At 42.5% G+C, this 14,965-nt stretch overlaps 1 protein-coding gene across 3 annotated transcripts in view; it reads left to right on the top strand.

Annotated features, from left to right (window-relative positions):
• Positions 1–4,792, top strand: part of ATAD2B (ATPase family AAA domain containing 2B) — a 101,636-nt gene extending 96,844 nt beyond the window's left edge. For all 3 annotated transcript variants that reach the window (XM_084900581.1, XM_084900582.1, XM_084900580.1), the window contains 3 exons: positions 30–157; positions 811–939; positions 3,941–4,792. In XM_084900581.1, the coding sequence (XP_084756707.1) occupies positions 30–157; positions 811–939; positions 3,941–3,982 (299 nt within the window). In that variant the 3' untranslated portion in view covers positions 3,983–4,792. The remainder of the gene's footprint in view (positions 1–29; positions 158–810; positions 940–3,940) is intronic.
• The last annotated feature ends 10,173 nt before the right edge of the window (positions 4,793–14,965 follow it).

Raw genomic sequence — 14,965 nt, 5'->3', positions numbered from 1 at the left:
GTGCATTCTTTTTTTTTTCTCAATTGTAGGTGCTTCTAAAGTAAAGAAATATCGTAAATTAATTTTAGAACAGGCAAAAGCAACAACCCTGGAGCTGGTTCCAGAAGAGCCATCTGAGCCTGTGCCACCTCTTATAGTTGATCATGAGAGATTGAAGGTAAGTTTAGCTATTCCCAGGCAGTTTTAAATGAATGGAAGGCGAATTGAATGTTTTGTAGGCTACTGAATAAAACTAGTTTTGATAATTTTTTTCTCTCTTTATTGAGTAAGGTGGTGCATATGTGTCCTTATTCCCCATTTCCTCCCCACCCCCACTCATGCCCCCCCCCCCCCCCCCCCCCCCCCGGTGTCTTTGTCCATTTTTTAATAATTTTTTGCTTTAACTAGGAACATATGTGCTTTAGGCTTCTAGTAAAGAGTTATGGCCCTGGCTGGGTTGCTCAGTTGGTTGGAGCATTGTCCTGTACACCAAAAGGTTGTGGGTTTGATTTCTAGTCGGACACATACAGGAGGCAATCGATATTTCTCTCACATCTATGTTTCCCCTCCCTCCCTCCTTCCTTCCCATTTCTCTCTCTAAGAGTCAATAAAAAACATACACATATCCTTGGATGAGAATTAAAAAGAAAAGAGTTATATATACTTTGTGGGGTTTAGAAAAATTAGAATTATCTTGGTTATAATCTAAGCCCTAGAATCTTCTAAACTCAATGTTAGCATCACACCTGTGTTTATTACCTAGCATTGAATATATAATTGTTTCAGTTTGAATAGTGAAATCAAATTAATTTTTTTTCTAATTTTTCTTAGAAATTGCTTGATTTGTTGGTAGATAAAAGCAACAATCTGGCAGTTGATCAACTTGAGAGATTATATTCTCTTCTAAGTCAGTGCATCTATCGTCACCGCAAAGATTATGACAAATCACAACTTATTGAGGTAAGTGCGTGGTTCATCTGTTGAGCAAACAGATAAGTGCTTTTATGTGTCCAAAGGAAATGTCTAGATCTTTGTCAAGTAACTGAAGAATGTTTTGAAGAATTAAGATTAGGAGAGTCAGTAAAAGTTATAATTTTTGTTTTGTTTTGTTTTTTAAATATCTTTTATTGATTTTGTACAGAGAGGAAGGGAGAGAGATAGAGAGTTAGAAACATCGATGAGAGAGAGTCATCGATCAGCTGCCTCTTGCACACCCCCTACTGGGGATATGCCCGCAACCAAGGTACATGCCCTTGACTGGAATCGAACCCGGGACCTTTCAGTCCCCAAGCCGACGCTCTATCCATTAAGCCAAACCGGTTTCGGCTGTAAAAGTTATAATTTGAACTATCTTGTCTCAGGACAGAAATAATCTGGGATTTTTTTTTTGTTTATCGAAACACAGAAATTCATGGTTCTGGGCTGACACAAAATAGCAGGTGACAATTCTCCCCTCCCTTGCTTATCACTGAGTAGGTGTATCATGCAGGCTTGTTGAATGTGCGTGTGGCCATTCAGTGTCTCCAATGCTCCTCTAGGCAACTGCTGCTGATTAAAAGGAGTTGACATGGGGGAAAAAAGAAAAAGAGGTTAACATGGGCACTGGGACCTAATGACCATCCAGTTAATGGTTAGAAAGAAACTTAAAAGTCATTTCATTTAATAGATTTAGTTCTGTAAAATAGCCATGTGAAGGAGTAGTTGTCCTTTGCTTAGATACTTTAGCAGTAAACTTCCATTTCTAACCAACTTTCGGCCTTAAGAAAGTTCTTCCTTATAAATATGAACTTATATCTTTGTTCATATAAATTACATCATGAAGCCACACTTCTGCTTTTTGAGTTCATCTGAGCAAATGTAATCCCTCATCTACTTATTAACTAAGTGACTTAATTAGACTATTTTTTGTTCATTTGCCTGTTAGTTTGTTTATCTGGTGATCTAGTTATTAAATATTTATTAAGGATCTACAGTTCCAGATATTGTGCTTGGTTTTGGGGATGCTTTTCTAAAAGAGTAAGGATTTATATGTAAAGGAAGTGATTATTTTAAATATGTAACAAAGAATACTGATTGCACTTGAATCAAGTAAGAGGGCATTTAAAGATTGTAATCACATTGTCACATTTTTATGAATTTATACTGTCATTACACAATATCCTTCCTATCTAATAAAAGGGTAATACGCAAATTAACCATCACTCCATCACAAAGAAGGCAGTATCCATAGCCACAAAATGGCGGTGCCCAGTGCACTCAGCCCCGCTGGAGTCCCCCCGTCCTGGGGGGGTAGGTGGGTGGCTGCTGAGAACAGGCAGCGTGAGTGGTCTGGTAGAATGCTTGCTTCGTCATCACAGCGACGAGGCAAGAATCCCCACCTTGGCCGCGGAGGGCCTCTGGGCAGTGGGTGTGGAATGGCCAGCCCCACAGAGAGCAGAGAACCACGGAGAGTGGGCCTAAGCCATCAGGGCTCCCAGATTGGAGAGGGCTCCCCTGAGGGTTCCCAGATTGGAGAGGGTGCAGGTCGGGCTGAGGGCCCCACCCCCCATGTACGAATTTTGTGCACTGGGCCTCTAGTCTATATATATAAAAGGCTAAGCGACCTGCCGACCAGCTGGTAGGTATGATGTGCACTGATCACCAGGGAGCAGATGCTCAATGCAGGAGCTGCCAAGTGACAGCAACTTTGCAGAGTGCCCTCTTACACTCTGGGACCCCTCGGGAGATGTTGGACTGCCGGAGGGACCCTGCTCACTCGCAGACACTCTGAGCCGTGGCCCCAGGTGTAGCCAGCCGGGAAGGAACCGCAGGAGGATAGCTCCAGGATGTGTCCGGCCCATCCTCCCCTGCTGGCCACCTTCTAATTAATTTCCTCTCAATGTGCACGAATCTGTGCACCAGGCTTCTAGTATAGAAATAATAGGAAAGCACAAATGAGAAAATAAAAAAATCACCCAAATTATCCCACCTAGAAGAAACTTAGTGGTAATCTTTTGGAATAATTTCCATCCTTTAAAAAAAAAATATCTAGATGTACATGACATGTGTAAGCATGTGCATGTAGATTTTGAAATTGGGAGCATAGTGTATATTCTATTTTATGGCCTGGCTTTTTTCCTACCCAGGTAAAAAAACATTTAGCAGGAGTTAACTTTTTGATCAGATTATAATCTGTTCGTTTAGCCTATTCTACTGAACATAGACTATAATATCTTCAGAGGTGAAAACTAAATGTATTAGATATATTTGATAATTGCCCATCAGATTGAAATGTGTGGGGTAGAGTTTTTTACCTTTTTTCCTTATTCCAGACTTCTTTGTTCACATTGAAACTTGATTAGCTTGAAAGGATTGGATGCTCTTCAGCAATGAAATGTCCTTCAGTGTGGCACTCGGAGCCCTGTTATGTAGAGGCCTTGGTCAGAGAGAGAAGGGATCTATGACACAGTCACCAGTCAGTGGCGTTCTTGGTGGTGGTGATGGCGGTACTCCTGGCTTTCCCCCCCAGCTCTGGTTAAGTGAATAGCAGAGGGATCAGGGTGTGTTCTGTTGTACTTCGGGTACACGTTTTACTATACTTCACGCATCCATTTTGCTTTGGGCGCTAGTTTAATGTAATGCGTAAGAAAGGCCCTGGAGTGAGGCTACCTGCATTCATATCCTGACTCTGCTACTTATTAGTTGACAAATTATCTGTACATACCAACTTCTTAGCACAATATCTGTAGTAAGGACTCATGAGTATTAACGAGTGTCATTCTCATCAGCCTACCTGTAAAATGGGAGGCATTTGGAGGTGTCTGGGGCAGATAGTCTTACAGAGTAGCTTGGTATTGTAATCAGAAAAATGCTTAAAGCTTAACTTGTATCTAAAATTCTTTAAAATGTTAAAGTAAATTTCCCCATAATAATGTGTCCTTCCTTTAATAGATGACATGCGCTTTTTTTTTTTCTCTTATAGGAGATGGAAAGAACAGTTCATACATTTGAGACATTCCTATGAACTTTGCAAGATGAGTGGTTTATCCTCTCCAATCTGCTCCTGACAGAGCAGTCTTCTGAGCCATTCAATTTCAAATTGCACCAATCACGGGCAGAGCCTAGGTGTAAAGTGCTCTCTCTCTCATTCTTTCTCTGTTGAATTTGGTGCTATTGTCTCAGGTACCTGAAACCAACCAGCCTACAAGAACCAAACAGAACTTCAGAAACGTGTTGTATTTTCCACAAGTAAAAAATACAACCCACAGATCGGAGACTTTGGTGCTACAGAAACTGCTCTCACTTCTGCTCCTCTGTTCGCGCGCGCTCTTTCGGAGACTGCTCTCGTAGGGAGCAGGCCAGAAACGGGAAACTGGATCCAGGGGCAGTTCTAACTGTTGAATTGTTTAAACAGTGGGCAACCTGTTCTATTTTTTCTCTTTTCTACCCCTTTTATCATATTTGTTTCTATTTTTTCCTCTGGGTAATGGACTGAAACCTGCTCAAGAGTTGGTTATGGTATATTCTGATGGGAAACTGAAGAAACTGGATGAAATTAGATTCGGCTCTTTAGAACTGCCTTTAATGTGCCTTTTTATTCATTTGAGAAAGATAAGGCTAAACAAAAGGATGGGCTTGTTTGTAGCAAATGAATTAGAATGTTTTCTTTGGTCACAACCTTAAAAATGTTTGATACTCTGTGTCAGTAAGAGGCAACCAGTGTTTTGGTATAAAATGCCTATCTTGTTTTCAGAACTCAGTCAAGATACTTGGTATGCCACATAATATATTAAAAAGGTAAGTTTTCCCGAATGGCCTGTTCCTGTTTTAAAAACACATAATAAAACAAGTACAAAAAGAATCCACAGTCCACTAAAACACACACATACACACACACACACACACTTTTCGGTATTGCTGACAATGATGACCAGAAATAAGTAGATAGCAGACATTCTTTCTTCTGTCAGCGGCAATTTACTAGTTATTCATGTTTGAGTTCCCAGAGAATGATTTTCATGTACAATAAATTGGTACTGTTTTGTTTTAAAGCCAGGGCTTGCCAAATGGACAGAAAAGAGAGGAATTTGTCAGAAGCTTCATAAAATTCATTTTCTATATGCATAGTTGCAAGTGAGCTCTGGTGTGGTTCTTGGAATAACAGTATTAAATGTTTAAATCCCTTACCCTAAGCCTAACCTTTTCACAACTGTTTATTTTGATTGGAACCCATTTTGGATCTTGTTGAACGATTTCTGTGAGTTGTACTTACCTAAAATTAATTATGGGTCACTAGTTTTACAAAACTTTCTATAAAATTGGGAGACACAGTCTAGGCAGGTGCAAAGAGGCAAAAGGGAGCGCAGTGACATTTTTTTATCAGATGATTTTTAAACAAAAAAAGTAGAAAATTTTGACAAGTTGGCTTGATATCTTCATTCATTGTAGCTGTTAGCTGCAGGCCTGTCTTTCCAGTATATGCAACACATGCAGTTTGCGTTTTAATTAGAGCGAATGGTCTCGGACTGCTGCAGAGATCCTGAGCTACCTCAGCTTTTTGTATTTTAGTTACCAACGGTGTTTACAGAGTCCTGTAATCACTTTGCCACCGTTTACACGCTGAAGCTAAGGTACTTGTCTCCTGTCCGGCTGTGCCGTGTGCTGGATGCCAGCACAGCAAGCCGGCCGTGGCCGTGGCCGCCGCAGTGATCCCAGTGCTTCTTTGCATTAGCAGAAACATTTTACGCCTTCTAGTTCTCGCTTTGTTTTTTGAAAAATGCCACTTGTTTTCTATATACCTAGTCTAAATTTTCATAATATTCAGTTAGTCATGTAATTCAAGATGCTACCCATGTAGACACACTGTATTTTTAAGGTGGGCAAGTGCGATTAACGATGAACCATTTTAAAGGGGAGGTTATTTGAAACCTCTAATTTGATTATTGGGAGGATTAACATGCTTTCTTTAGTATTTATTACCATCATGCCAGTTCAGACTATTTTGCTGTCTAATACATTAGCATTTTGTATTTTGATGGAAATTGTTACAGAATTTAAAGATTTGATGAAGAAATAAGATGTAGCAGATTTTTTGTAGCAAGTTTCTGGTAAAAGGGTTTTTTGCAAGTCTCAGGTTCTTGCTGCACTATTTTTTTTTTAAATATTTATTCCAGTTACTCTAATTCAGAAACATTCTGTTCAAGTAACAGCAGCACTTGTGAAAGGAAAAGTAAAAACGCACATGTTGTTAGTAAGTTACTAAATTTGTAAAAGTTTATTAAGATTTTAGCCATCAGTGAGTTTGACAAGGAAATTTATGTTCAGCATTAAAATGCTTCCAAAAGATCAAATTTTTAAAAACCTTAACCTTAATATAGATTGAGAAATAGGAGGCAACCTCATTATGATAGGAACTGCCACTTTGAACAGGTTAGGTCTTAAAGAGACAGCCAATCAAATGCCAAGGGGAGAAAAAGGAGCTTCAGCTCCCTTCTTCCCCAAAAGAAACACACTCTATCAGTGTCGCTTATTTTACAGACATCTGGTGGTTCTGTAGTTCAAAGCAGCTTGTGAAATTATCCAAGTGGACTCGATTTTGTTTACCTTTCTGTAAATTCTCAATTTTTGCATTGGCAAAAATATGTACAAATTGACCTCTGTTCCTATTTCCTATTGTGAGCATTATAAATGATGAGCTCCCATGTAAAACCTTGCGCTCAGATCAATAAAATGTGTGCTGCAGCACAGCCCAACAACAGCTAACGCTCAGCTGTGGGGACCGCGGGTGCTGTTGGGAGAGACGGAACCGCACTAGGATTGAAACTGATGGCTGTGGAATTAATTGTGTTTTTGAGCTTGAATCTCACCTGTGATTAATTTGTTTTGTTTCGCTTTATGTCCTTTCATGACTTGATTTTTCTCATATGCCAATGTATTTGTAGGTTTACTGGATTTTGTTTTAGGGAGTGGGATCATAATATCCTCCCACTTTTTGATTAAGTTGGTTCAGCTATGGTGCTATTCAGTATCGTCAGTGTCAGGTCCCGTAGCTGAATGCCATTGTTGTTATAATTATCATTTGTAATCACATTGTAAGCTTGAATTTGGGCTTGTACCTGCATCTTTTGTATTTTGTACATTCGGTTGTTAAAACTTTGGGAGTCATTTTTGGTTTCAGTCATGTGTGTCTACTTTGTAGATTTAAGTAGACTTCATCACGAGGGTCTATTTTGGGTTTGTAGTTTATTTAGAATTGTGCTAAATTGATGTTTTGCATTTGACTTCATTTTACATTAGTTTGAAGTAAATTATTTAATTTTTGAATTCTGGAATTTTGAACATTTACTGTAATTTGTAATATAACTGCTGTGAAATACTTGAATAAAGATGACAAGAAAAACACGTCTTTCTGTAGCTTAATCATGATTCCTGTTGGCTGCAAATACACTCGTACTTTTCTAGCTGAGTCCATGTATTTTGCAACTAGGGCATCCAGACATTTTTGTTGTTTCTCTTAGGTTTTAGTAGCCCTCAGTATATCTTGGCAGCCTTCAGTATATTTTAGCCAAAGGATTTTGTATTAAGAAAGTGTGGTTTTAATTTAAGTTGAAGATTGTCTAAAATTTGTTGTATAGAAGCAAATGGATTACTTTTAAAATCTGTTCTTTTCCAGTTGAAAGACGATGCCCCAGTAGATGATTGGGTGGTATGGCTTACTTATTTTATAGTGTTTTCCCTTTGAGCGTCACACAGTTGTCAGTATACGCTGAGCAGTACATGGAATCTAACTATGGAGGGAGATTCACACCAGAATCTGAAGGGCTTGTTGCTTCCAGTGAATAGACCGTTCTGGCATTACACGCCCATGTTTCTGCTGTCTGCTGTGAAACCTTTCTACCTTCCAAGATTAGTACACTGATCTTCCTCCATACAAATGTCTCTATATATATTTTTTAATCACAGTCAAAAGGAGCTGGTTGAATCTGAATAAGACTTTCTTTTTCCCCCCAGATTATATAATTTTTACTTCTGGCTATGTGTATATAGGGGTATCTCGGAGATATTGGGGTTCCATTCCAGACCACTGTGATAAAGCCAGTATTAAAGGAAAATGAAGCTTATGAATTTTTTGGTTTCTCAGTGCATATAAAGTTTTGTTTATACTATATATACTATAGTATATTAAGTATACAATAGCATTATGTCTAAAAAAAACAGTGTAGATACCTTAACTTAAGAATATTTATTGGTGCCCTGGCTGGTGTTGCTCAGTTGGTTGAACATTGTCCCGTGCATTGAAAGGGCTCCGGTTTGATTCCAGGTCAGAGCACATGCCCAGATTTCAGGCTCGATTCTTGGTAGGGGACATGCGGGAGGCAACCAATCTATGTTTCTCTTTCACATTCATGGTTCGTCTGTTCCCCCCTCCTCTCTCTCTCCCTCTCCCTCTCCCTCTCCCTCCCTTTCTCTCTTCCTCTCCCCCCCTCCTCTCCCCCTCTCCCCCTCTACCCCCTCCCTCCCTCCCTCTGTGTTTCTCCTCTCCTCCCCCCCACTTCCCTCCCCCAAATCAATAAAAACTTATTAAAAATGCTTTAGTGCTAAAAATGCTATCCCTCATCTGAGCCTTTAGTGAAGTGTAATCTTTTTGCTGGTGGAGGGTCTTAACATTCAATTTGTAGAAAATACAATATCTGCAAAGCACAATAAAGTGACCTCAATAGAATGAGGTATGCCTGAATATCAAACGACTGATAACTATAAACCTGGGAAACATATTTGAAAAATTGTATTTAAATGTTCAGATAAGGAATTTATAGCTGCATTTGAATCTCAATCTAATTTTGAAGGGCTCTGCAGATGAAGTTGGATTTGTTTGTCCAGCTTTAGTTTCCATTGGACTCAACACTATAGTCATGAAGCAGATATTTAAAGGGTAATCTTTAAATGTCTACTTCATGTTATCCCTGTGCCCTCGCACCTGCAAAGTTACCTGCTGGCTTTTTGAAAATACATTAATTCCCTCTGTCACACATACAGTCATAGGGCTTTTCTGTCCTAGGCACTGTGCTAGGCACATACGATACATATATTCTCTGTCTTCAGCTCAGTCTACTACGGGAGGCTGGTGCATGGGACAGCAGCAAGGACTCGGTGGGTAATGGGCTGAGAGAGGAGCACAGTGGTGCTCAGAGTTCTGAGAAGGGAGCCGAGTTATTCTAGGAATGGGGAGAATGAGGGAAGGTTTTAGGAAAGAGCTGACATTTTATTTGTCCTTTGCCTCTTTTTGGCTTTCCTAGCATCTAGCCCCACCTTACCAAACTTCTCCTTGTTTTATTGGGGACCCCTCCTATTACATCATGCCACTTTATTCATACCAGCCCACTCTGGAATATCTTTATCTTGACTTGTTCAGATCTCGTTAATGGCTGGACCTAGATTCACTGCCTGCTTCACTATGTTCTAGAGCTCCGAGAGAATTGCTCAGTGTCTTTTGTGCAGGACTTCCGGTTGCAGTCAGTAGGGGAGAGAGGATACACTCCCTCAGTCTTAACCAGAACCAGGCGTTTCTTCATTTCTTGGTTCCTTTGTAAAAATGTCCCGTCTTTCCTCCTGTTTGTCAGAACGCATTGCCTGTTTTGTTTATTGACTTCTATATTCTTTCTAGTTTAGTGCACATTTGTAAGGTGATTTTATCTAGTTCTTTCCTGAGTTATTTCACATCCTTCATGAGTTTTCCTAATTCTGGTTTATATTGTTCTTTCATTCTCCTATCACTGTTTTGTGTCCTTTTGCTTGTTTTGAACTGGCAGGTCATACTTTTCAATGTTTGTAGGCATATCTTCTGCAGGCCTGCGACTGCTCACAGGGGCAGATTTTGTTTTCTCCTCGTAATGTGTTTATGTGGAATTTCCCCTCAGTCCTCCACTGCTCGTTTTTCTATGAAAGTAGAGGCCTGGTACATGAAATTCGTGCACAGTGGGGGTGGGTGGCACCCTCTCCAATCTGGGGCCCCTCGGGGGATGTTCGGCTGCTGGGCCTAAACAGGCAGTTGGACAAACCTCTCACAATCCTGGACTGCTGGCCCCCAACTGCTTGCCTGATTGCCCCTAACCACTTCTGCCTGCCAGCATGATCACCCCCTAACCACTCCCCACCAGTCTGATTGACACCTAACTGCTCTCCTGTCTGCCTGATCATCCCCAACTGCCCTCCCCTGACAGCCCAGTCACCCCCAAATGCCCTCTCCTGCATATTCCCTCTTTATTAGATAGGGTTTTTTCTTTAACATATTGGACAGCCCTAACTGGTTTGGATCAGTGGATGGAGCAATGGCCTGCAGACTCAAGGGTCCCAGGTTCGATTCCAGTCAAGGCCATGTACCTTGGTTGGGGGCACATACCCAGTGGGGACTGTGCAGAAGGCAGCTGATCGATGTTTCTCTCTCATAGATGTTTCTGGCTCTCTTTCCCTTCCTCTCTGTAAAGCATCAATAAAATATATATATAAAAAGAAACATTTAAGATTTGGCTGGTGTGACTCAGTGGCTGAGAACCCAGGCTGGACTGGGAGGGGATCTCGACGTGGATACAGGCTAGGAGCAGCCTGGGTCCCGAGGATGTTCCTGTTGCCTGGGAAACCCAAGCCTCCCTCCTGCTCTCTGTGGCCATAGCCATCTTGGGTTTATTTGCATATTTGATCTGAGTGGCTGGTGGGCATGGCTTGTTGAGTGTAGCAGAGTGATGATTAATTTGCATACTACTCTTTTATTAGGTAGGATTCCTTGTTTTCAGAAGGAAGCCTGAAGTTCATGGCTCTAGAGTGCTCTCCTCTGTTATTTTTGTGAAGAGTTTAAATGCCTGACTGCTTACTTTCAGAAATCTGACTCTGTTCCCCTCCCTACTTTATTCAGCATCTCCCTTTTGTCCCTGTGCTGTTCAGTTTAGAGTCTGTCCCTAGCAGTCTGGTCTTCGTGTGGGGCTTGGTCCTGAAGGGCAGCTCTGGCTGGTTATTCTTGAGAATCCACAAGACTCGTGCTTCCCACAGAACTCCTGCCCTCACTCGCCTGAGAGCTGGAGTCCGCTCAGGGCCGGATGCTTTTCTCCACTGGCCCCCACCTCACCCCAGCTTTCCCGGGAGTCCCTGGGCGGTGTGTGTGTGTGTGTGTGTGTGTGTGTGTGTGTGTGTGCTTAGTTCCATTGGATGCTGAAGACTCTCCTCTGCTTCCTCCTTACAGTGGCTGCGCGGGCTCATAGGTGTCCGTGGTTGGCTCCTGCCCACTTGGGATTTGGCATTCTGGAGATTCCTTGCTATTTAGACGGTACCTGTGAGCCTTTGAATTTCTCATGCTAATTTCTCTTTTTAATGGGGCATTCTTAGTTACTTTGATGAGAGGTGTGCCCTTCTGTGAAGAGTGAAGGCTTCTGGGTAGGAAGTTTAAAGGAAAGAATGAGGTTTAGAATATTCATGGGATTGGGAAGGGTGCTCTGGGAGCAGGTGAGAAGGAAGGAAGGCATGGGGAGGGGGACCATGTATTAGCTGCGGGCCAGCCTTTGTGAGTGTACCCTGCAGGTGTCCGCCACACCGCAGAGGAAGATGGCAGCTGGACCAGAACTACAGTTAGGAGTGTAGGTGTGCCTTGTTGGTGTTATAGGTGTTTGAGATCACAGGTTAAGAAAAGTGTCAGGGTCAGATGCAATGTAGTGGATTTGGTCCCTACAAGTTATTAAATGCTTTGGAATTTCCAGTTCCCCCGCAAATGGAAGTCAGTGAGCAGTACTCTAAGGTTGTATATTGTCACGAGATCTCAAGAGCCACAGTAAAACCAAAGGCTTAAGAAACTTTGGAACGAGTTTTCTTAAAAAGCACATGACTAGCCCCCGCCGGGTGCGTATGGCTCTCTCATACAGCACTTTCCTAACGCGCTCGCGATGGCGGTGAACTTAATTTTGATACGAGACAGCATTATTTGTAAACACTGTGTGTAGTTCCTTTCCTGATCGCTTAACATTTTTTGAGAAAGTGTTGGAAATTAATTGCAAATTTTTATTTTAGCACTTTAATGAGTGCAAAGCTTTTTAAACAAGATTTTGCTAACAATGTGTGTGTGGGTGTGTTTTTAAAGCAAATGTTGCCCACCTGGTTTGGCCCAATGGATAGAGCGTTGGCCTGTGGACTGAAGGGTCGGGGTTTGATTCTAGTTAAGGGCACATGCCCAGGTTGCAGGCTTGATCCCCAGCAGGGGGCATGCAGGAGGCAGCTGATCAATGATTCTCTCGCATTACTGATGTTTCTTTCTCCCTCTCCCTTCCTCTCTAAAATCAATAAAAAATGTATTTAAAAAAATGAAAAAAGATAAAGGAAATATGACACCCTACAAGTAACATTATACGTGATCTGTTACTGAAATAAAGGCTATTTGTGGTGGGAAGTCTCAAGTTCCTTCAAGTGGTTAAAGGCGACAGGAAGCTGTCCGCTCTGTAGCTCACCACAGCTCAATAAAGAAATGTCTTTAATAAGATGCTTTAAAATGGAGATTGTAGCAAAGAAAGGAATAATTGCCTGTCATGCTCTAAGAAAAACCACTTCACATCTTTAGGATGTTTCTTGACACCAATTTCCACATTTTTTGAACTTATATTTCCAGAAACAAAACAGCAAAAGATCTTTTTATTAAAAAGCGTGTTTTTTTTTTCTCTTCTCTCCACATAGTCGAGATTTGATAGTTGGAATTGATGAAATGTCATCTCACTATTAACACAAATATTAAATAGAATATCTTTGTTTTACTACGATAGTTTCGTAAGAGTATTGGAACGTGAAAGTTTTTGCATTTTGGATATCGATGGGAGAGTCATTGGTTTCGCTGTTCTTCACTACAGCTTTCTTGCTGAGGAGATCGTCATGTTAAAAATTCAGTACCGAATGCCAGGAGCCTTTCCAGAAAATGGCAGGCCCCCCTTGTGCAGCCCCCATTGGTAGCTGGTTTGTTATTTTAGTTGTTGTGTAGAGCAGTTATTAGGTAATACTTTATTTAAGTAGAGAGGCTAAGGACTTGGGGGGGGGGGACTTAGAAAGTTATAGTGAAACCTATTTTTCTATACTCAGAAGAAGGATTTAGGTGACTCTGAAGAATACTGATTTTATTTCTTCTGCTACAATGTGAAAACGTAATAATTTTTTCTTAAATATTGTGGCAGTTCTGAAGATGAGGTCAGATGTATTGACCCCAGAATCCCATGTGATTATTTGAGCTTGTATCCTAATCTAGGAGAGAAGTTTCCGAATAGGTTTGGCAAAACACTGCCTCGCGCATCCACTCTGGTGAGGTCAGGATGAGTGGTAGTCTGGTTTTGACTCTGAGAAATCCTACAGTAAAGAAACCTGTTTAATTTTGTTAAATCCAGTATGCCCCAATTTTACTTAGTCTCAAGACGTATACAAATGTTTATTGCAGCATTATTTCTAACAGTTAAAGTGTGGCAGTAACCCACTGTCCATCGACTGAGAATGGATATCCTAAATGTATCCATTTTGATATCTATCCATTTTATATACTGATGCAGTGGAATGTTATTTGGCCATAAAAAGAAGCGAAGCGTTGATACGTGATACAACAGAGATGAAGCTTGAGAACACTCTGCTAAGTGAAAGAAGTCAGAGATAAGAGACCATTAGCTGCATGGTTCCATGTGTAGCACCTGTCCATGCAGGCAGTCTACAGGGACAGAAAGGAGATCAGTGTTTGCTGAGAGCTGGGGCTGGGGAGGTGGGGTGTGACTGCTGATGGGCACAGGTTTCTTTTTGAGATGATGATGAAAGCATTCTGAAATTAGACAGTGGTGATGGCTGCTCAAACCCGATGAATTGTACACTTTAAAAAGATGAATTTTATCCTGTGTGAATTATGTATCGTTAAAGCTGCTATTTTTAAAACTAGAGGCCCGGTGCACAAAGTTTGTGCATGGGTGCAGTCCCGAGGCCTGGCCGCGGATCGAAGTGTGAGCGTCTGGCATGGAAGGGCAGGTCCCAACTGACCTCTGGGCCCTGGGCAGCACCTGGGCCCCTGCTCGCACTCACCTTGGCCTGGTGCCACCTGCTCACCTGCTCCACCATCCCGCTGCGGTCCTGCTCTTATTGGAGCCCATCAGGGCCGGCAGCACCTTCACTGCCGCCTGCTGTCAGCACCGCATTGCTGATGCCCACCACGTCCCGCGCCGCCCCCTTGTGGTCAGAACATGTCATTGCGAGCGGTCCAACTCCTGGTCTCCCGGTCGAATGACTGCCCGAGGGGACAATTGGCATATTAGGCTTTTATTACATAGGATAACCATCTGAGAGAGACTATGGCGACAGCCACGGTGAGGAGTAATAAGGGCTTGAAACGAGGCACTGTCAATGGAAAAGCGCTTAGAGAAAGCAGGAGGTGAAATCCAAATAACAACTGGATTTTTATTAACAGGATGCCTAGTCCCCAAGGCTCCTCTGCCGCACAGGTTTGCACTGGAGCAGTGGCCGGCGTCTCGGAGATGGAGGAATTCCGCGTGCATAGCAGGCGAAGCCCTGGTGACAAGAAGGAGCTGCTGAGCCACCTGGAGGCGGCGGGGATGGCCAGAGCATGTGCGGAGCGGGGGCCTCGTCTTTCCACGTCTCACACGGTCGTACGTCCAGGCTGCCAGTGGAGTGCGGGAGGCCTGTCCCTACTCATCAGGGTGCGTGCTCCGTGGGCACAGGAGGACGTGGCCCTGGGCTGCAGGGAACGTGGCCTTATCCGTCCGGTCTGATCCGCTCAGAGGCTGTGCCCTCCGCTTTCCTGAGGAAGGACCCCCCGAGGCCTGCCGGATGCCAGAGGGCAGCAGAGCGCACGGATGATGAGCGTGGGAAGGTGAGTACCGACCTCTGGGTGACCTGATTCCTGCTCTCCCGTGGGGAAGGCAGACTTCTGGGAGTTGGGTCCTTCCCCGTTTGGCTTGGCTCCTTGGCCCAGGTGGGAAAACACTTCTTTCTTTTA

Source organism: Pipistrellus hanaki (assembly GCF_964339955.1).
Source record: "Pipistrellus hanaki genome assembly, chromosome: 12".
Classification (NCBI taxonomy): domain Eukaryota; kingdom Metazoa; phylum Chordata; class Mammalia; order Chiroptera; family Vespertilionidae; genus Pipistrellus; species Pipistrellus hanaki.
This window is presented reverse-complemented; position numbering and strand designations above follow the sequence as displayed.